The sequence below is a fragment of the Chelonia mydas genome, chromosome 22, assembly GCF_015237465.2.
Source record: "Chelonia mydas isolate rCheMyd1 chromosome 22, rCheMyd1.pri.v2, whole genome shotgun sequence".
In the NCBI taxonomy this organism is placed as follows: domain Eukaryota; kingdom Metazoa; phylum Chordata; order Testudines; family Cheloniidae; genus Chelonia; species Chelonia mydas.
Window position 1 is genome coordinate 3025353 of NC_051262.2, and position 22452 is coordinate 3047804.

A 22452-nucleotide genomic window follows, 5' to 3' on the forward strand; every position below is an offset into this window, starting at 1 on the left:
CCCTCCCCGGGCTCCCTGCAGGGCTGACGGGGCAGAGCCCGGCTCCCCTCCCCGGGCTCCCTGCAGGGCTGACGGGGCAGACCCCGGCTCCCCTCCCCGGGCTCCCTGCAGGGCTGACGGGGCAGAGCCCGGCTCCCCTCCCCGGGTTCCCTGCAGGGCTGACGGGGCAGACCCCGGCTCCCCTCCCCGGGCTCCCTGCAGGGCTGACGGGGCAGACCCCGGCTCCCCTCCCCGGGCTCCCTGCAGGGCTCACGGGGCAGAGTCCAGCTCCCCTCCCCGGGCTCCCTGCAGGGCTCACGGGGCAGAGCCCGGCTCCCCTCCCCGGGCTCCCTGCAGGGCTGACGGGGCAGAGCCCGGCTCCCCTCCCCGGGCTCCCTGCAGTGCTGACGGGGCAGAGCCCGGCTCCCCTCCCCGGGCTCCCTGCAGGGCTGACGGGGCAGAGCCCGGCTCCCCTCCCCGGGCTCCCTGCAGGGCTGACGGGGCAGAGCCCGGCTCCCCTCCCCGGGCTCCCTGCAGGGCTCACGGGGCAGAGCCCGGCTCCCCTCCCCGGGCTCCCTGCAGGGCTCACGGGGCAGACCCCGGCTCCCCTCCCCGGGCTCCCTGCAGGGCTGACGGGGCAGACCCCGGCTCCCCACCCCGGGCTCCCTGCAGGGCTGACGGGGCAGAGCCCGGCTCCCCTCCCCGGGCTCCCTGCAGGGCTGACGGGGCAGAGCCCGGCTCCCCTCCCCGGGCTCCCTGCAGGGCTGACGGGGCAGAGCCCGGCTCCCCTCCCCGGGCTCCCTGCAGGGCTGACGGGGCAGAGCCCGGCTCCCCTCCCCGGGCTCCCTGCAGGGCTGACGGGGCAGAGCCCGGCTCCCCTCCCCGGGCTCCCTGCAGGGCTGACGGGGCAGAGCCCGGCTCCCCTCCCCGGGCTCCCTGCAGGGCTGACGGGGCAGAGCCCGGCTCCCCTCCCCGGGCTCCCTGCAGGGCTGACGGGGCAGAGCCCGGCTCCCCTCCCCGGGCTCCCTGCAGGGCTGACGGGGCAGAGCCCGGCTCCCCTCCCCGGGCTCCCTGCAGGGCTGACGGGGCAGAGCCCGGCTCCCCTCCCCGGGCTCCCTGCAGGGATCACGGGGCAGACTCCTGCTCTGTTGAGAGGGAGGTGCCCTGCCCCGGGCGCTGCTCTCGCTGCAGTGTCCCCCCGTCTCTCTCTCCGGACAGACGTTCCCAAGCTGGCGGCCGAGCGCACGGAGGTGTCGCTGTTCGAGGGCGGCGAGGTCCGGCTGGCCTGCGCGCTGCAGGGCCCCCACCTGGGCTCCGAAGTGTTCTGGTTCAACAACAAGCACCAGGTGGTCCGGCCGGACGCTGCGAGGTACAGGCTGCAGCAGGGCGACGCCTGGTTCAACCTGACCATCCGGGACACCGAGTGGATGAGGGACAGCGGCACCTACCGCTGCGTGGCCGTGAACGCCGTGGGCAACGCCACCGTCCCCATCAGGCTCCGTGTGAAGAGTATGGCGGGGCAGGGCGGGTGCTCATGGGATCCATACAGGGACGGGGGGGCAAACGGGGGGCTTGGCAGAGTTTAGAAGGAAGCAGATAGGCGTGTGCTGGGAAGGAGAAGTGGATGGGAGGGTCTGGGAGCCATGGGGTAGGGAGGCAGAAGGAGAAGTGGATGAGGAGGTCGGGGGCCCCCATAGCAAGGGCTAGGGGAGGGAAAATGGATGGAGGGGTCTGATGGGGTCCACCGGGAGGGTGGGTGGGAGGGGAAGTGGGTAGGGAGTTTGGTGGGGCCCACATGGTGTGTGGAGGGAAGGGAAGTGGTGGAAGGGTCTGGGTCAGGGGTGGAGAAGAGGGTAGGGGTCTGCTGGGGAGTGTGTGGACAGGAGGTTCTGTTCCAGCTGGGTTTAGTCATGGGCACGTTTTGAATGCTGATTGGTAGAAGCACAGCAATGGCGGGATGGGAGGGAGATCATCCAGACCAGCCCTTGCACTGAGGCAGGACTACGTATTATCTAGTCCATGCCTGACAGGAGTTTTTCCAACCTGTTCTTAGAAGCCTCCAGTGATGGAGATTCCACCACCTCCCTGGGCGATTTATTCCAGCACTTAGCTACCCTGACAGGAAATTTTTCCTAATGTCCAACTTAAACTGCCCTTGCTGCAATTTAAGTCCATTGCTTCTTTTCTTCTCCTCAGAGGTTAAGGAGGACAAGTTTTCTCCCTCCTCCTTGTAACAAGCTTTTATGTACTTGAAAACTATTATCATGTCCCCTTCAGTCTTCTCTGCTCCAGACTAAACAAACCCACTTCTTTCAATCTTTCCTCATATGTCATGTTTTCTAGACCTTTCATCATTTTTGTTGCTCTTCGCTGGACTCTCTCCAATGTGTCCACATCTTTCCCGAAATGTGGCCCCCAGAACTGGACACAATACTCCAGCTGAGGTCTAATCAGCGCAGAGTAGAGCGGAAGAATTACTTCTTGTGTCTTGCTTACAACACTCCTGCTGACACATCCCAGAATGATGTTCGCTTTTTTTGCAACAGCGTTACACTGTTGACTCATACTGTATTAAGCTTGTGGTCCACAATGACCCCCAGATCCCTTTCCGCAGTACTCCTTCCTTGGCCGTCATTTCCCATTTTGTACGTGTGCGACCGATTGTTCCTTCTTAAATGGCGCACTTTGCATTTGTCCTTATAGAATTTCATCCTATTTACTTCAGAAGGTTGGACTAACACATTATGCAGCCCTGGGCTCCCCAGAGACCATGAGGTGAACTCCCAGGGGTTCCTGTTTCATTCCCCCCCTTGGTTTCTACGGCACTGAGTGAGGTCATGTGGGACTCTGGGAAACCCCAGGGTCCGGGGACTGGGCTGGGGCAGGTTTCGCTCCAGGTGGGGGAGGCAGGTGCAGCCTTTGATTACCTGACTGGAACGAGAGAGGAAGGGAAGGAGCCTGTGTGTGTGAAAGCTGCGGTGTCTTTGTGCACGTGTGTGACGTGCAGGTGTCTGTGTGAGGTGTACAGGGGATGGGGGTGTGCCGGGGGGGGGGGGGGGTGAGAGCAGCACGGAGTCAGGGGTGTGTGTGAGGTTGTCTCTCTGGGTGCACCGCTGACACGCTCCCTACCCCCTGCAGAGTACCCGACGCCCCCCAACGTGACGATCAGCAAGCTGATGTACACCCGGCAGCGCACCGAGGTGCAGCTGGAGTGGGTGACGCAGGGCTCGGGGAACCTGACCGGCTTCGTCGTCCAAAGGCAAGAAGCAAAGAAATCCTCGCTGGGCCCGTCCCGGTCGGCAGCCCGGGCCTGGGAGACGGTGGCCAGTGACATAGAACCTGACGTGCGGGACCACAGGGTGGGCGGCCTGGCCCCGGCAGTCGTGTACGCCTTCCGCATCCTGGCTGTCAACCACCGCACCACCGGGCACCCGTCCGAGGGGAAGACCCCAGGTGAAGTGACTAGGCCCCAGACTCCGGCTGGGCTCCACTTTGCGGGCTGGAGCGGAGTATCCCCTACTGCAGCGGCTGTCCACCGCCCACATGTCCAGAACCCCACCCCCTCTCCCACGGCTGGGCCTGTGGGGAGGTGAGGGGGGGTCTGTTGGGGTGTGGATGAAGTGGGGGGAGGATGCCGGGCTGTAGAGAATGGTGGGTGTATCTCGGTTCTGTTCCAGCTGGACAGGTAGGACCGGGCAGGATTAGCTTCCAAGCTCCATTTATTCAACCAGCCCCTTTAGGATTTTTGTCACATTGGGATGAAGGACCTGGAAAGCAGACGGCTCCCAGGGCCATGTCCCTCCCTGGGTGTGAACCACAGCAAGCAGGACAGGGCTGTGTGGAGCTGGCAAGGCTGGACAGCTCCCCACAAGCAAGGCTGGGCCAGGGGTGAGGAAGTAGGTCCTTAGCACAGCTGGACTGTGGGGATATAGATTGGTGTGATTGCATTGGGGTGTAGTGGATGTTATAATTGTATCGGGGTGTAGGGGATGTTGTCATTGTGTTGGGGTGTAGGTGACTGTGTTGGGGTGTAGGTGACTGTTTGTATTGGGGTGTAGGGGATGGTGTGATTGTACTGGGCTCTCGGGGACGGTGTGATTGCATTGGGGTGTAGGGGATGGTGTATTATGATGTAGGGAATGGTGTAATTGTACTGGGGTGTGGGGGATAGCATTGTATCGGGGTGCAGGGGATGGTGTCATTGTATCGGGGTGCAGGGGATGGTGTCATTGTATCGGGGTGCAGGGGATGGTGTGCTGGAAGACCAACCAGCATTGCCGCACCATGCAGGGAATGTTTCAAGTGTTTGTAGTGGAGCTGAACAAAACTGCTCACAGAACTTGAACACTGCGCCCTGCTAGTGCAGTGGGAGACGGCTGGGACAAGGGCCCAGGACTGGGGTGGCAGAGGGTGTTGTGAGTTGGGAGTGCAGGGTACCGGCAGTGTAGTGCGGAGGATTCCAGGCGTGGAAGAGCAGCGGGTGCTGTTGTTCAGGATTGAGGAACATTGGCAGTCACTTTGTCTGTTTTTTCATGACCGGGGTCAGCTGTGGGCTTGGGGAGAAGTGCGGCATTGTACTCAGATTTCACGCAGCATCATAATCCCAGAATTGCTGAGAAGCTGAGTGCGTTTTCATAAACCCATGAGCAGTGACCTGTAAGCATTAGGTTTCAGAGTTAACACACTGAGGCAAACAGAGCAGGTCACATCTCCTTTACAGCTACTGGGCCTGATTCTGTTCTCACTCATGGTCGATCAGAAGTATTCCACCTAACTTCCTGGAGTTACACCAGGGTCACACTGGTGTATGTGAGATCAGAGTGGGACCTGAGGGATCTCGCCCCTGGTGCTTCTTGTGGAGCAGGGAGTCAGCTCTGTATACCCCCATGGCCCATCTCCTGTGACTGCAGGTGGAGTGCTTGCACTGGGCCATGGGCCATTCCCACCCTTACTTCCTGTGCGTTAGTGGGGAGCTCTGGCCTTGGCAGTTTCAATCAGGTCTGAATGCACCCTGGCCCTCTCTGTTAGAACGTGGCTGCGAGTTAGAGGAGAACACCCTCCTCTGTGCTCACGAGCCAAAGAGCTGAGCAGCTTCCAGCCAAAATGAGCTCTGCCTGGCTCCTGCTGGAATTGCTGCCTACGGAGTGAGAGGGGCCCGGTTCAGGTCGCCCCTTATGGAAAAGTCATATGGAATTTAATGGAAAATGCCACCCTGTCTATAGGCTTATTGAGCCTCCCTATGGGGCTTGAGGGAGACTATCACTGCTCTAGGCTTCACCTTCTCTTGCATTCTGTAGGGGAATTTCTAAGGGATGATAGAGTTTTCCTCCCTATTATGTCCACAGGACTTATCCACTGGGCCCCCTTGGAAACGTATGGGGTGCAGATACCCCAAGTCCAGCCACCAGAGAGGGACTTCGATAACTGCTGTCATCTGGCTGGTTCATGAGCAGAGGCCCATGAACACCCCCTGGATCTGTTGGTGCCATTTGGTGCATGGGGCATTTCTGTGCCAGCAAAAGATTTCCCTGGAGTGGCAGGTGGGACCAGTGGGACATTATCAGCCCATCCCCCCTTGGTGTTAGCTGCCACATTTTGCTGCAATCCAGTCCCCGTCCCTCCCTGACACCCCGTTTCCTCAGAACTGCATTAAGAGGGATTGGAAGCACGGACATCCCTGGTTGGTCCTGGATTGAGACTGAGGGGGTTTCTCCTGAGCATGGCTCTGCTGAGCTGGCTTGGCCTGAGTGCCCTGCAGGGCAGGAGTAACAGCTGCTGGGAGTCACCGAACTGCCCTGCAGCTTGCATGGGCGTAGTTAGAAAGGGCTCTCCGGGGCCTGACAGTGACTCCATGAGAAGGTTAACATGGCAAGGAGCTGCTCTAGCAACAGGACCCACCCTGCGTGTGTGATCAGCCAGTGAGAGTTAGGCCTGATGATGCAATGCTGCTCGCGTGGGATTTCATTGCACAAGTGCTGATGACTTGCCAGAGTGATGGTGCAGGGAAATCTCAGAATTTCCTCTCCGACTCGTGAAGTTTTGTTCAGCTCTTGTGAAACTCAGTACCTGTCTGCCTGTCTCCTTTCTAGGGTAACAAGAGGCCCAGGGAAAGAGGGTGCTAGGTCTGAAATGGTGTCAGCATGACCAGAACGAACCCCTGCTGCTCCTTCTTCTCCCTGTGCCTTTTCCGGGGTCCCTCGGTGCCTCCTTTTGCAGTCCCTGCCTGTCTGTTTGCCTCCTGCATGGCCCAGCTGCTGAATCCCCTCAGCTGACCCTGATGCATGAGTCGCCAGGAGTGGGTGTAGATTCCTTGTGGTGCTGTGCAGTGTGGTCTGGAGGGGACGCCTTCTCTGATGACTTCAGTGTGATTGTCACTTCTGTTCCCCATCATCTCGTTATCCTAATTGCATGGTTTCCTGCAGACGATTATCCTTCCCTGGGAAGCACACCCCACCCTCTCGCTCCAGATGTCACTGCACAGCCCCAAGAAGTCACTCTGCTCACTTGTTTACTTGTCACTGTTAGCAGCCGGGGCCCTGGCCGCAATTCGGGTTGGTTTCACTCACCTGTGTTCTCTCTGCGACACACCTGACTCCACGCTGCATTCATTCTGATAGGGGATACAACGGGAGGATGCTCTGAGTCACATTTGCACAGAGGAAGCTACTCCAATTTGTCTTCATTATTTATACGCCTGGCTTAAAATACCCTCGAAATTCCTGGAAAATGACTTCTCTTTAAAGTGCGATTCTCCCCTGAAAAATGACTAAAATGGTCCCTTCTCTTTGCTGTCTGGGAAAAGATTAGTTTTCCCCTGCAAAATTTTTCATCAAAAACAAAGCATTTGTATTCATTGAACTTTTCCTTAACATTTGGTGGTTGTTGTTTTTTTGGGGGGGAGGGTCATCAAAAAACCAAAAACGTCTCAGTGTTTGGCATTGATATTTTCAGTTAGAGCCCTACAGTTTCTGATGAAAACGGGGATTTTCACCAAAAGATTTCCATCTTCACTGAGAAGCCATTTTTCATCAATTAAAAAGTTTCAGCAAAAACTTTTCAACCAGATCTGCCCCCTGTTTGCACAAGAGTTGGATCTGCTGCTGACTTTAGGGACCAAAATAAGACCCAAACAGCTGATTATTTATTCTGCCATAGCACCTAGGAGCCCCAGTCATGGACCGCGCCCCGTTGTGCTAGATGATGTACCAGCCATAGAGCAAAAAGACAGTCCCTGTCTCTCTGAGCACAGCTCTGCTGAATTGGCTTGGCCTGAACGCCCTGCCATGCAGAACCAGCCCAGCACCGGGAGAGGCAGCTGTTCCGTCCTGGGCAGCATGCACAGGACCCTGCGTTATGTCCCGACTGGTTGAGATGTGCAGCCAGTCAGGGTGCCGGGGCCTTTCTGAGGTCAGAATGTGGCCTGCAGAACCTCCAAAACAGAGGCTGACGCATGAGAAGGGGCGAACTCAGATCCCCGGCTGAGTCTGCAGGGATGTCAGCAAACCCCGTTTTTCCCTGGGCACCGAGCACCTTTAGGGACTAGACATGGAGCCCCGCCATGCCCTGTTTCAAGAGCGTTTCTCTGAACGGCTCCCCAAGTGGTGTCGCTAGTGGACACTAGCTGAGCACTGGTCTTCACCGATGTCGCTAGAGGCAGCTGGTGTAAGCAGGGGTGAGACAGAAGCCATGGACATGGAAAAACCAGGGTGTTTGGGCCTTCTCTGCTGCCTTTCGTGGGAGGGACTCAAAACACTTTCTGAACATTAAATCGCACAACTCCCCTGCCAGGCAGGTAAGTGTCATTGTACAGATGGGGAAACCGAGGCACAGACCGGCAAAGGGACTGGAAGTCTGGGTCACACCTCTATTCAGTAGCAGAGCTGGGAATAAAACCCAGGGGTCCTGACCAGTTCAGCGCTGGGCACGCTGGCTATCCCTGGGGGATTGCTGCACAACCATGGCCCAGCTTAGATGGTGTTGGTAAAGTGCAGAATGAAAAAGAAATTTGCCCCAAGTTAACCAGGGGGCAACTGACTTGAGAATTGAACTCAGGTCCCATGAGGCTCCAGACCGTGCCTTCTTCCTTCCCAGCGCTAGACGTGACCCTTCTACAAAAACCGAGGAAGAAATTGGTGGATTTTCTTGCCCGTCTGTATGTGTCCAGATTTGATCCAGTGGGTCAGTTAAATGGGGGCCAATCTCTCTGCTCAGATGGGATTGTACAAACTGTGAAAAGTTTTCTGTTGCGGTTGTTTAATGCTCAGCTCTGGCCCAGCCATGCACAGAGAGATCGTCCCAGCTCAGAGGACATGGGTGGCAGGTATCATAGGCCCCCTCCCCAACCCAGGCCATGGCCCCGCCCACACTTCCCCCCGTGGCTCCGCCCTCGTTCTCTCTCTCCCCCAAAGCCAGCGGGGGCTCAGTTTTGGCCAGTGGCCCAGGGCTCAGGGCGGTTTGGCTGGGACTCCTCCAGCTACGGAGGGATAGGTGGGGGACTCGGGGCTCTGGCAGATGAAGGGGGCGGATGGGGTGGGGTAGCAGCTGGGCTTCTAGCAGAAGGGGTGGGGCCCCGGGGGCGCTTGGCTCCCTGAAGGGGGATTCATGCAACGCCCATGCCGGCAGAGCTTACGAACTGCATCCAAAATCTAAATCTTCCTTCTGTGGCAGGCGCCAGGGCCAATGGCCACACCCCTGCGTTTTCTGCTGATGGTTCCCTTTGCTGTGCTCGCGTCCCCCCACGGCTGTGCTAAGCACCTTGCTACCTGGCTCCCACCGGGCCACTGGCCGAGGCCTTGCCACAAGCCAGAGCAGCCCCTTACTCAGCATGTGGATTCTGAGTCCTACTCACAGCTGGTGGGCCTGGTTCACCCCGGGAGCCTGCCACTGGCCTGACCTTGCACCAGGTGGAATCTGGCCCACGGAGAGACCCATCTTCTGCACGGCAGCCCTTCCCCGCCCCTTCCCTCCCTGCTTCATGGTGCAGCCTCCCACCAGGGCTGAGCTCATCAGCCAGCTAGGAGAGAGGTGGCCAGCTGGGCTGGGCTTGTGGCCGCTTAGCCACGTCAACTCTGTCCCTGGGCCTGCCCTGGATCTGAGCTGTTCTCGGTGGTGTTTTAAACCTGGGGTAAGCGAATTGTTGCTGAAACTGGGCAGCAGCTTGCTGTGCCCCCGGCCCCTACTGTCGGAGCCAAACACGGCGAGTGAGGCGGGGCTGGGCCCTTACAGATCAGAGCTCCAGCAGGAGGAAATATTTGGGTTTAAATGCCCCAATTTGGAGTGGGAATGCCCTGACCCCAGGAGAGAACGTGTCAGTGGATACAGCACAGGCCTGGGGTCCAGGACACCTGGGTTCTATTCCCTGCTCTGCCGCTGACTCGCTACATGGCCTTGGGCAGCTCCCTTTGCCGCTGTGTGTTTAGTCTCCCCCCCGTCCAATGAGGGTCACAGCATCTCCTGCGCACAGTGCGATTGGTGGGAGCAGTACATCACCTCCCTTGGGCCCTGGTGGGAGGTGCAAGGGGAGCTCAGTGACACGTGTGTCTGTCTTAACAAACCCTTGTGAGCGGCTCCGAGATACACGAGGGGTGAGAGCTGGGAGGCCAGGGGGTCTGCACAGGGGGCTGTGTGGCCCTCACCTGGAGAGCAGGTCCCTGTTTCCAGCAGGCTCCTCGTGCAGGGATCCCCAGCCCAGGCCACATGGTGCTGAACCCGGCCTGCTCTCTCTCTCTTCCAGCCGAGCCCCCTTTCAACGCCTACCCCGCTGTGGTGGGCGCTGCAGGAGCCGGGATGGTCGTGGCGGCGGTTGCCTCTCTGCTGGCATTTCAGTACATCGTCCGGAACCGGGACAACAACCCACGTGAGTGCGGGGAAGGCTGGGGCCCCTTCTCGCTGCCGCTGGGGCCGTGCTGGTCAGGGGAAGCGGGTGCAGCGGAGAGCGCAGGGCTAGAACATGGGGAATGCCCACGAGACACAGCTAGACCGGGACCGGCCCATGGTGTCCGGTGCTGCAGGGACAGATACACCCTGAATGCTTTCGACTGGGAGGCAGAGGTGGAGTGGGACGGACAGCGTGCCAGGCGGAGGTGGAGTGGGACGGACAGCGTGCCAGGCGGAGGTGGAGTGGGACGGACAGCGTGCCAGGCGGTGGTCGGTTAGGCCGGACAGCGTTCCAGGCGGAGGTGGGATGAGATGGACAGCATGCCAGGCGGTGGTTGGTTGGGCCGGACAGCGTGCCAGGTGGAGGTGGGTTGGGACGGACAGCGTGCCAGGCGGAGGTGGAGTGGGACGGACAGCGTGCCAGGCGGAGGTGGAGTAGGACGGACAGCGTGCCAGGCGGAGGTGGGATGAGATGGACAGCATGCCAGGCGGAGGCGGGTTGGGACGGACAGCGTGCCAGGCGGAGGTGGAGTAGGACGGACAGCGTGCCAGGCGGAGGTGGGTTGGGACGGACAGTGTGCCAGGCGGAGGTGGAGTAGGACGGACAGCGTGCCAGGCGGTGGTCGGTTGGGCCGGACAGCGTTCCAGGCGGAGGTAGAGTGGGACGGACAGCGTGCCAGGCGGAGGTGAGTTGGGACGGACAGCATGCCAGGCGGAGGTGGGTTGGGACGGGCAGCGTGCCAGGCGGCGGTGGAGTAGGACGGATAGCATGCCAGGCGGAGGTGGGTTGGAACAGACAGCGTGCCAGGCGGAGGTGGAGTAGGACGGGCAGCGTGCCAGGCGGAGGTGGGTTGGGACGGACAGCGTGCCAGGCGGCGGTGGAGTAGGACGGATAGCATGCCAGGCGGAGGTGGGTTGGAACAGACAGCGTGCCAGGCGGAGGTGGAGTAGGACGGGCAGCGTGCCAGGCGGAGGTGGGTTGGGACGGACAGCGTGCCAGGCGGAGGTGGGTTGGGACGGACAGCGTGCCAGGCGGCGGTGGAGTAGGACGGATAGCATGCCAGGCGGAGGTGGGTTGGAACAGACAGCGTGCCAGGCGGAGGTGGAGTAGGACGGGCAGCGTGCCAGGCGGAGGTGGAGTAGGACGGATAGCGTGCCAGGCGGAGGTGGGTTGGGCCGGACAGCGTGCCAGGCGGAGGTGGGTTGGGCCGGACAGCGTGCCAGGCGGAGGTGGAGGAGGACGGACAGCGTGCCAGGCGGAGGTGGGTTGGAACGGACAGCGTGCCAGGCGGAGGGGGGTTGGAACGGACAGCGTGCCAGGCGGAGGTGGAGTAGGACGGGCAGCGTGCCAGGCGGCGGTGGAGTAGGATGGACAGCATGCCAGGCGGAGGTGGGTTGGGACGGACAGCGTGCCAGGCGGCGGTGGAGTAGGACGGATAGCATGCCAGGCGGAGGTGGGTTGGAACAGACAGCATGCCAGGCGGAGGTGGAGTAGGACGGGCAGCGTGCCAGGCGGAGGTGGAGTAGGACGGGCAGCGTGCCAGGCAGAGGTGGAGTATGACGGACAGCGTGCCAGGCGGAGGCGGGTTGGGACGGACAGCGTGCCAGGCGGAGGCGGGTTGGGACGGACAGTGTGCCAGGCGGAGGTGGAGTAGGAGGGACAGCGTGCCAGGCGGAGGTGGGTTGGGACGGACAGCGGGCCAGGCGGAGGCGGGTTGGGACGGACAGCGTGCCAGGCGGAGGTGGAGTAGGAGGGACAGCGTGCCAGGCGGAGGTGGAGTAGGACGGACAGCGTGCCAGGCGGAGGTGGAGTGGGACGGACAGCGTGCCAGGCGGCGGTGGGATGGGACGGACAGCGTGCCAGGCGGAGGTGGAGTGGGACAGACAGCGTGCCAGGCGGAGGTGGAGTAGGAGGGACAGCGTGCCAGGCGGCGGTGGGTTGGGACGGACAGCGTGCCAGGCGGAGGTGGGTTGGGACGGACAGCGTGCCAGGCGGAGATGGAGTAGGAGGGACAGCGTGCCAGGCGGAGGCGGGTTGGGACGGGCAGCGTGCCAGGCGGAGGTGGGTTGGGACGGACAGCGTGCCAGGCGGAGGCGGGTTGGGACGGACAGCGTGCCAGGCGGAGGTGGAGTAGGAGGGACAGCGTGCCAGGCGGAGGTGGAGTAGGACGGACAGCGTGCCAGGCGGAGGTGGAGTGGGACGGACAGCGTGCCAGGCGGCGGTGGGATGGGACGGACAGCGTGCCAGGCGGAGGTGGAGTGGGACAGACAGCGTGCCAGGCGGAGGCGGGTTGGGACGGACAGCGTGCCAGGCGGAGGCGGGTTGGGACGGACAGCGTGCCAGGCGGAGGCGGGTTGGGACGGACAGCGTGCCAGGCGGAGGTGGAGTAGGAGGGACAGCGTGCCAGGCGGCGGTGGGTTGGGACGGACAGCGTGCCAGGTGGAGGTGGGTTGGGACGGACAGCGTGCCAGGCGGAGGTGGAGTAGGAGGGACAGCGTGCCAGGTGGAGGCGGGTTGGGACGGACAGCGTGCCAGGCGGAGGCGGGTTGGGACGGACAGCGTGCCAGGCGGAGGTGGAGTAGGACGGACAGCGTGCCAGGCGGAGGTGGAGTAGGAGGGACAGCGTGCCAGGCGGAGGCGGGTTGGGATGGACAGCGTGCCAGGCGGAGGTGGAGTAGGACGGACAGCGTGCCAGGCGGTGGTCGGTTGGGACGGACAGCGTGCCAGGCGGAGGTGGGTTGGGACGGACAGCGTGCCAGGCGGAGGTGGAGTAGGAGGGACAGCGTGCCAGGCGGAGGTGGAGTAGGAGGGACAGCGTGCCAGGCGGAGGCGGGTTGGGACGGACAGCGTGCCAGGCGGAGGTGGAGTAGGAGGGACAGCGTGCCAGGCGGAGGTGGGTTGGGACGGACAGCGTGCCAGGCGGAGGCGGGTTGGGACGGACAGCGTGCCAGGCGGAGGTGGAGTAGGACAGACAGCGTGCCAGGCGGAGGTGGAGTAGGAGGGACAGCGTGCCAGGCGGAGGCGGGTTGGGATGGACAGCGTGCCGGGCGGAGGTGGAGTAGGAGGGACAGCGTGCCAGGCGGAGGCGGGTTGGGACGGACAGCGTGCCAGGCGGAGGTGGTGTAGGACGGACAGCGTGCCAGGCGGAGGTGGAGTAAGACGGACAGCGTGCCAGGCGGAGATGGAGTAGGAGGGACAGCGTGCCAGGCGGAGGCGGGTTGGGACGGGCAGCGTGCCAGGCGGAGGTGGGTTGGGACGGACAGCATGCCAGGCGGAGGCGGGTTGGGACGGACAGCATGCCAGGCGGAGGCGGGTTGGGACGGACAGCGTGCCAGGCGGAGGTGGAGTAGGAGGGACAGCGTGCCAGGCGGAGGCGGGTTGGGACGGACAGCGTGCCAGGCGGAGGCAGGATGGGAAGGGCAGCGTGCCAGGCGGCGGTGGGATGGGACGGACAGGGTGCCAGGCGGAGGCGGGTTGGGACGGACAGGGTGCCAGGCGGAGGCGGGTTGGGACGGACAGGGTGCCAGGCGGAGGCGGGATGGGACGGACAGCGTGCCAGGCGGAGGTGGGTTGGGACGGACAGTGTGCCAGGCGGAGGTGGAGTAGGAGGGACAGCGTGCCAGGCGGAGGTGGGTTGGGACGGACAGCGGGCCAGGCGGAGGCGGGTTGGGACGGACAGCGTGCCAGGCGGAGGTGGAGTAGGAGGGACAGCGTGCCAGGCGGAGGTGGAGTAGGACGGACAGCGTGCCAGGCGGAGGTGGAGTAGGACGGACAGCGTGCCAGGCGGAGGTGGAGTGGGACGGACAGCGTGCCAGGCGGCGGTGGGATGGGACGGACAGCGTGCCAGGCGGAGGTGGAGTGGGACAGACAGCGTGCCAGGCGGAGGTGGAGTAGGAGGGACAGCGTGCCAGGCGGCGGTGGGTTGGGACGGACAGCGTGCCAGGCGGAGGTGGGTTGGGACGGACAGCGTGCCAGGCGGAGATGGAGTAGGAGGGACAGCGTGCCAGGCGGAGGCGGGTTGGGACGGGCAGCGTGCCAGGCGGAGGTGGGTTGGGACGGACAGCATGCCAGGCGGAGGCGGGTTGGGACGGACAGCGTGCCAGGCGGAGGTGGAGTAGGAGGGACAGCGTGCCAGGCGGAGGTGGAGTAGGACGGACAGCGTGCCAGGCGGAGGTGGAGTGGGACGGACAGCGTGCCAGGCGGAGGTGGAGTGGGACAGACAGCGTGCCAGGCGGAGGCGGGTTGGGACGGACAGCGTGCCAGGCGGAGGCGGGTTGGGACGGACAGCGGGCCAGGCGGAGGCGGGTTGGGACGGACAGCGGGCCAGGCGGAGGCGGGTTGGGACGGACAGCGTGCCAGGCGGAGGTGGAGTAGGAGGGACAGCGTGCCAGGCGGCGGTGGGTTGGGACGGACAGCGTGCCAGGCGGAGGTGGGTTGGGACGGACAGCGTGCCAGGCGGAGGTGGAGTAGGAGGGACAGCGTGCCAGGTGGAGGCGGGTTGGGACGGACAGCGTGCCAGGCGGAGGCGGGTTGGGACGGACAGCGTGCCAGGCGGAGGTGGAGTAGGACGGACAGCGTGCCAGGCGGAGGTGGAGTAGGAGGGACAGCGTGCCAGGCGGAGGCGGGTTGGGATGGACAGCGTGCCAGGCGGAGGTGGAGTAGGACGGACAGCGTGCCAGGCGGTGGTCGGTTGGGACGGACAGCGTGCCAGGCGGAGGTGGGTTGGGACGGACAGCGTGCCAGGCGGAGGTGGAGTAGGAGGGACAGCGTGCCAGGCGGAGGCGGGTTGGGACGGACAGCGTGCCAGGCGGAGGTGGAGTAGGAGGGACAGCGTGCCAGGCGGAGGCGGGTTGGGACGGACAGCGTGCCAGGCGGAGGCGGGTTGGGACGGACAGCGTGCCAGGCGGAGGTGGAGTAGGACAGACAGCGTGCCAGGCGGAGGTGGAGTAGGAGGGACAGCGTGCCAGGCGGAGGCGGGTTGGGATGGACAGCGTGCCGGGCGGAGGTGGAGTAGGAGGGACAGCGTGCCAGGCGGAGGCGGGTTGGGACGGACAGCGTGCCAGGCGGAGGTGGTGTAGGACGGACAGCGTGCCAGGCGGAGGTGGAGTAAGACGGACAGCGTGCCAGGCGGAGATGGAGTAGGAGGGACAGCGTGCCAGGCGGAGGCGGGTTGGGACGGGCAGCGTGCCAGGCGGAGGTGGGTTGGGACGGACAGCATGCCAGGCGGAGGCGGGTTGGGACGGACAGTGTGCCAGGCGGAGGCGGGTTGGGACGGACAGCGTGCCAGGCGGAGGTGGAGTAGGAGGGACAGCGTGCCAGGCGGAGGTGGGTTGGGACGGACAGCGTGCCAGGCGGAGGCGGGATGGGAAGGGCAGCGTGCCAGGCGGCGGTGGGATGGGACGGACAGGGTGCCAGGCGGAGGCGGGTTGGGACGGACAGCGTGCCAGGCGGAGGCGGGTTGGGACGGACAGCGTGCCAGGCGGAGGCGGGTTGGGACGGACAGGGTGCCAGGCGGAGGCGGGATGGGACGGACAGCGTGCCAGGCGGAGGCGGGTTGGGACGGACAGCGTGCCAGGCGGAGGCGGGTTGGGACGGGCAGCGTGCCAGGCGGAGGCGGGATGGGACGGGCAGCGTGCCAGGCGGAGGTGGGTTGGGACGGACAGCGTGCCAGGCGGCGGTGGGATGGGACGGACAGCGTGCCAGGCGGAGGCGGGATGGGACGGACAGCGTGCCAGGCGGAGGCGGGTTGGGACGGACAGCGTGCCAGTGGAGAGCCGGCGGTCCTGAGCCAATGGCTCAACACTCTGCAGTTTGGGGTGTCGGGTGCAGGAGCCGATGTCAATGGGTGTGAAAGTGAATTAACCTCCTCGTCCTGTGGCCGGCGTGGGACAGCTGCTGCTGGCACAGGGCTTTGCGTGAACATTTCCTCTGGGGCTGCTCAGCATGAAGGGCCTGCCACTGCCCCGGGCCTGGCTCGGGTTAAGCACGCTCCTTACGCTGGCATGTTTGAGCCGCAGGTCAGGCCCAGTGCCGGGAGTGGCTCTGACAATGTTGTCTCCTTGTGTTGTTCCCCAGGGCTGCACGACCTGCTCTTCGGAATGTAAGTGTCCTGGGGAGCCCTGCGACCAGACCCCCGCCCCCCGCAGCCGCCCTCCCCCGGCCACCCTCCCGGGTCCACCCCGCCGACCACCCCTCTTATCCCCGCGCTGCCTCAGGGGGCAGCTCCGCGAGCTCGGGGCCCGGCGCTGTACCCCCAGGGGCCCGAGACGTGGCGTTCCAGGCCAGATCCTCAGAGGTGCTTAGGCTCCAAACTTGTATTGAAATCAGCGGACCTGCCCGCAAGAGCCAAAAGCCAGGCCAGACAAACAGCTATGGGCAAACAGCACGCCACGAGGGCAGCCCCCGCTCCCTTGGCATCACCACCCCTCCCCCACCTCCTTCCCCCACGCTCAATTTGACTCTCCCCCCCCCCCCCCCCCTGCCAGCCAGACGCTCCCTTCACGCACGTCTGGGGGCTTATTTCCATGGCTCTCTAGCTCGCTGTCACGGCTCCCGCCCCAGCACCCGGCTCCGTGCGCCGTTCCCCCCAGGACCCCTGGCGCCTGCTGGGCGGTCTGTGAGGAACGGTTTTAGGCACGTTTCCCCCCCTTGTCCCCAGGGCTGGCCCAGAGGCTCACGAGCAGATCAGCACTCCGGAAGACGCTGAGACGGCCGCAGGTGTGGCAGAGGCTGAGACGGGCGGGGAGCTTGGGGGCATATCCCCCACATCTCCCCCGGCCGGGGAGGCATCAGCAGGTAACTGGGGCGCAAGTGCAGCTGATACGACAGTGAGAGGGCCCAGCTAAGCGCATAAGCTAGCCTGCGTTTGAGGGTAAGCCTGCCTGAGGTGCAGCCTGTCACGTAAATTGTCAGCCGTCGCATCTGGTGCGTGGCTTTGGCTGGCCGCGATCAGAGGCGGCAGAATGTGCCAGCTGTGTAATAATCTGTCCTGACCTTTCTTCCTGACCCTGCAAATGACTGACTGGCTTGTGCCCTGGAGCATGAGGGTTTATCGCCCTTGGTTATGGCAGTCGTGCGCAGGCCTACTGTGTGGGAGGTGGGGGCAGTTAGGGTGCGCTCGGGGTGTTCCTGGAGGACCCTGGTGTGCTTACGGTGCTCACCTGGGGCCGTTAGCTGTCTGGAGCTCCCAGCTCTCAGTGATTTGCTGTGTGTCTTTCCCTTTTGCAGAGTGTCACCCAGAGCCCCCTGCATCCACCCAGGAGGCTCCCCCAGCTCCAGATCTCGCCGCTGATGACCCTCCGGTCAATGTCACAATCACAGTGACTGCGACATCGTGAATCCCAGCCGGCCCCCGTCAGACCCAGTCAGCACCCCTGACCTGCAGTCGGGGGAGGGGGAAGGGTATCTGGCATTTACAGGGCCCCCGTGCAGGGATTGGCGTTGCCAGACTGTTAGGGTGTGGCTGAGAACAAAACGGCCCCTGGGTACGATGCCCCAGAGGGCAGGAGCCAACGTACCAACGCACGGCCTGGAAGGAGGGTTCGCCGTGGGGCTTGGAATCTGCTGGGATTTTGGCCCTTTCTCCCCCTCCCCCGCCCCACAGTGATTAGCAGGGTGGCGCTTTCCTGTGTGGCTTAACTGGCACCTCTGTGCCCAGCTCCTCTCTGGGGGGCGCCAGTGCCGGTAACAGTCGACGGCCCTGCTGCGGCTACGGGTGCATGCACCCAGCCCTGGCGACACAAGGGAGCTGGTTCGGCTGGGGTGCAGGAGTGAACAGGAGATGGCTGGAGATGGCCACACGCCGGCCTCCCAGCCTTGTTCGGAGCCAGGATACCGAGCACATCAGCAGATGCACCCTAGCCCCACCTCATGGCTCTGCTGCCTGGGTGAGGGGCTGCGGGGGCCCAGGCTGGATTCGGGTTAGAGGGCTCCATGGGGAGCCAGGATAGCCGAGGAAAAGCCCAGGACCTTTGTGTGAGCCAGGCAGGGTTTGGAGCCCCCTCCGCCCCCTTTGGCCCTGACAGGCGCTTGGCAGGCCTGGTGGAAGCCAAGGGGCACAGGGTCCTGGCAGAGCCCTGCCCTGTGCTCCTGGGACTGGGACCCAGGCCCTCTGGGGACCTGCCCAGCAGCCGTTGCAGCTCAGCGAGGCAGGCTGCGGCTGAGCTCTGGGAGGACCAAACCCTCTGCATGTGGCACCTAGAGCAAGGCTGTTATTGATGGGACGCTCACGCTGCAAACAAGGGGCTGTGGGGTCCCTGCGCAAGACACAGTCCCCAGCGAGCAACTCCTCCACGGCTCGGCCCGCAGCTTGGGCTGGATGGGCAGCAGGGAGGGTGCTGAGCCGCTCCCCAAATCTGCCCACTTACTTAGGTGTCTAAGCTGAGCTCTGGTGCAAATCTGGAGTCTGGGCTATACCCCGGCCGGAGGTCTTGCTGCCTTAAAGGCATAGTACTAAATTCCCTTGCCAAGGCCTTATATCGCCAACCCCCCATGTTCATCTGTACCGTCACTGAACCGGCCAGTGCCCCCTTTGACGTGGGCGGCAGGGTTATGAGGGGCTCCCCGTGTCCAAAGGACTGTGTCCAGGGCACTTGCTTTATTGCCTTGCCTGGAGTGGGGCAGGAGAGCATGCATGGGGGGTGGGGGGCTGGAGGCAGGAGGAGATGCCTGGGCTGCCCAAACCATCCTCTGTCTTCGGGGAGCGGGCTCAGACTATTGCTGGGGCACAGGGAATGCAGCTGGAGCCATTTCAGTGCAGTAGCTGAGCGTCAGCCCCAGCTCCCCCTTGGCTTTCCCTTTGTGCCCTTGTTGAACTTGTCCTTGTTGAACCTCATCAACCTCTTAGCCTGAAATCCCCCGCTCTGTTAACAGGTGCTGACCCTGCTGGCAAAGGGATAAGTGAGTTCTGCCTCACCCCCGTCAGTGACTAGTTACCTACCCTGGGTATCAGGGAGGTGGGAGTGGCTTGCTGGGGAGAGAGGATCTGGGGTGTGGGCTGAGCAGGCCAGTGGGAGGAGCCCGATGAGCAGCCCAGCCTAGGGAGAAGAGTTGAGCTGAGCTTTGGGATTGTATTGTTAATTTGTTTGTGTTAATAAAGCCAAATCCCCGGAGGGGTGAGTCTGGACTCTGCAGTGTGAGGCCAGTGTCTGAGAGCAGATTGGGTGGGCCTGACACTGGCTCCCGTGTGGTGCGTGCAGTGGGATTTAACCCTCTCTGCCAAAGAGGCACAAAGTTGGGTGGGGTGGGGGTGCGGAATGGAAGCTGGGCTGGAATGGAGGATGGCGCAGGCCCTGGCTGCTGCCCGAGGCCCGGCAGCAGCCACTCCAGACGCTCATCAACCCATAGACCAGCCGGGCGGCCTCCCCAGGCACCTTCATGCTGGTGCCATTGGGTCTGTCCATTGGCCCTGAGGGATGCTCTGGCGGGTAAAGCCTTGCCCTTTCACCAGCTGGAGGCCAGGAGGCCAGCATGTCACACACAGGGCTGACGCTGCATCCGAGCCAGGACAGCAACTTCCAGTCAATTGTGCGAATAGTCTGAGACACTGAATCTTACATGTTATCCAATGAGCATTTGTGCCCGAGATGCTTGTGTGCTCCGCCGAGCAGGCACCAGCCTCCGTGACCAATTCAGCGTGAATATCCAATACACACCCAGGTCAAAGCAGAGCGGTTTTTAAAAACATGCAAAAAGGTCCAATGCTTTAACCTAGCAAATCCCAAGGTGTAACAGGGATCGGGTCTGGGCTGTACCGCCCCCAGAGAAAGGAGCTGTTTGTCCCACGACCCCTGGGGTCCAAATAATTCACTGGTCCATAAAGGAAATATAGGGGCCAGATGGTTTTCTGTGAATTCCTCAGCAATTTCCCCCAATCCTAGAAGCAGCCGGGCTAATCGACAGGGCCCTTTCCAGACGGCAGCCGTCCCCCACCACGCTGGAGCCCACAGCCCGGTGCCCTGGCAACCACCCTCTGCATTCGGCCAGACCCATCCAGCGGCCTGATCACGTGGGGAAGTAGCCTGGGCTAGTCCCAGTGTTCAAACTCCCTTCCGGGGAGGCAGGTCTATTGGGCTAACGGCGGACTGGTGATTCCTGTACAGGAGGGGGCATAACCTGTCGCTGGTTAAAGCTCATTTCTGCTGGCATAACTGAAGCAGTAAAATAGTCACAGCCCTGCCCCACATAGTCAAACCCGTCTAGGACCCAGCGCAGACGGCCGACGCTGTGGTTTGCATGGGGGCAGTTTATTCTGCTTCCTGGGGTGTGGGGTGAGTCCGGCCTGCGCTAGGGTTTGCAGCGGGGACTTGTCACTCAGGTCTGCAAGCCCTACGGTAGCCCAGCTGTAAATGGGAACGAGTCCAGGGCCAAGGAGGGTTGTTGGTACCGGGAAAAGCGCTCAGGCTGCAGCTGGGCAAGTTTCCACTCCAAGCTGCACTTGGGCCGCCAAGGCTGTTCTCCCACTAGGAGAGTCCAACCCCGCGTGACCTCAGTGCCGGGTTTACCGTGGCGCCAGGGCTCCGTGGAGCCGGGACGATGCTCGGAAGGGGCCCCGGCCTGCTCCGCTTGCCCTGCGCCCCGAGACCCCGCTGGCTCCCCCCCCCCACTTCCTCCTCTCGGCTGGTGTGTGCGGTGGGGAGAACAGTGTGGGGGGCTTGGCTGGGCCCCTCCAGGGAACTGCGTCTGGAGGGACCCCGGCCGGGGCAGGTCCTGGCCCAGCTGATCGCGCCACCCTCGAGGGGCCGGAGTGATTCCCGGCCCCGGGACCAGCCCTGGCTGCGCTGCCGGCTCAGCCCAGCGGACACAGTCGCCTCCCAGCAGGGCCGGTGAGTACGGCCAGGAGGCAGGGCTTGGGGAGGGGGGTCTGTGGGGAGCCTGGGGGGGCGTGCTGGGCTGTGAAGGGGCAGGGAAGATGTGTGTGTGTTGGGGCACTGGCGAGTGGGGGTTCTGGGGCGGGGGTGCTGGGCAGTTGTGGGGGGGCTGTGGGCAGGGGTGGTGGTGTGCAGGGGGCTGTGCATTTGTGGGTGGGTTTGGGGGGGCGCTGGGCATAGTGGGTCTGGGGAGGCCTCTGGCCACAGGGAGTTGGGGGGTGTTGGACAAGGCGCCGGGGGGGGAGGGGCTATGTGGTGTGGTATGGGCCTGCCCCCGAGGGGAAGGGGCAGGCTGGCAGCATAGGGCCAGGCAGGCCACTGAGCGTCTGGCAACTGCCGGTTTGTAAGGAGTGCCCTCGCATGGGGCGGCGCGGGGCTTCCCCTGCCATGCCATGCCCCATTGCCCCTGGCCGGCCCCTCGCTCCAGGCCCACAAAAGGATAATCCGGCCCTGCTTGACCTACATTAATTCAGACATGCCACCCCCCGGCCCTGCCACAGTGCGTGAGGCAGCCAGACACAGCGAGCCCCTCCCACAATGCACCCTCCTGATTCCCCGTCTTCTGCAGGAGCCACGCCAACCCAGCCCTTAGCGGGCAGGGGTGCGGCAGTTCCCAGGTTAACGAAAGTGGGGCAGGCAGGGGCTGGAGTGAGCTGACAAGAGGAGATGGGGAGGCTGGCTGAAGAGTTGTTTGCTCAGCGCATTGTTTGAACAGGTGGGAGAGATGCAAACAGAAGTGCCGACTCCAGCCGCTCAAATGTTCCTAATCCACTGGCCGCTGAACACAGGATTTCAGCAGCTACCTTGCCCTAGGAGACATTCCTGCCCTTGTCTCTGGAGCGCCCAAACCGCAGCGCTGTGGGAACCGACTGCCCCAGCAACACCCAGCCGGGTCCTGTCTCATCTGCCTGGAATCCCAGGCCGCGGCAGCCCTTGTTAACAACACACAGGCCAGCCTGATAAAACACTGGCAGTATGGACCGGGAACAAAGAGCCCCCTTAGCAAACAAGACCCTTGCCAAAGCCTGGATCTCTATTGTCTGCCAGCTGGGGGATCGGATGGGGGAGGCAGAGTCCTCCCCCAGGAGCAAGGCCTCTGTTTGCCAGCCCTAAGGCTCAGCAGTGATACATTTCCCAGGGCTTTCAGCTGGGAGCCTTTCCACATCCCCCTGCAGGGAGACGGGCGGCCTGCACAGAACCGGCCTCGGGGATACTTCCACAAAAGCAAGGGGAACCCCAGAGAGGTGGTAACGGTTTCCTGTTCGCTCCTTTCTAATGGACACATTCGGCCAAGCCCTGGGTAAGACGCACACGCTTAGTTTGGAGTCCGGACTGGTGATGCTGGGCTCCCCGGTTTGGCTGGAGGGCCCAGCAGTGGGGTCTGGGTGCTCTCTCAATGAAAATCTAACCCATTAAAAAGGGCTGGTCTGGCTCCTAGGCTGAAGGCTGGATCCCCAAAAGCGCGTGCAGCCGGGACACTTGGCAGCTCAGGGACGGTGCTTCCAATCCAGCCCAGAACAAAGCCGTAACCTCCCTTTCCCAGGCCCTGGAAGCTGCAGGAAGACGTTGGCCTGCCACGAGGCTGTGGGCTGCGGGGAGAGGGCTGCTCGTCCCCTGGCCTCGCTCCTGGAGGAACCATGCAATGGGGCCACCCTGAAGCGTCAGACATCAAGGCTCCCGTGCATTGGCAGCTCACTGGCTTCTGCAGGGGAGCCTGCCTCTGAGGGG

At 63.1% G+C, this 22452-nt stretch overlaps 1 protein-coding gene across 1 annotated transcript in view; it reads left to right on the forward strand.

Moving 5' to 3' along the window:
• The window catches only part of VSIG10L2 (V-set and immunoglobulin domain containing 10 like 2), a 38965-nt gene extending 19988 nt beyond the window's left edge, over window positions 1-18977 (forward strand). The window contains exons 7-12 of the mRNA XM_037882087.2: window positions 1198-1488; window positions 3118-3432; window positions 9713-9835; window positions 15932-15956; window positions 16515-16651; window positions 17084-18977. Of these exons, the coding sequence (XP_037738015.2) occupies window positions 1198-1488; window positions 3118-3432; window positions 9713-9835; window positions 15932-15956; window positions 16515-16651; window positions 17084-17193 (1001 nt within the window). The 3' untranslated portion in view covers window positions 17194-18977. The remainder of the gene's footprint in view (window positions 1-1197; window positions 1489-3117; window positions 3433-9712; window positions 9836-15931; window positions 15957-16514; window positions 16652-17083) is intronic.
• The last annotated feature ends 3475 nt before the right edge of the window (window positions 18978-22452 follow it).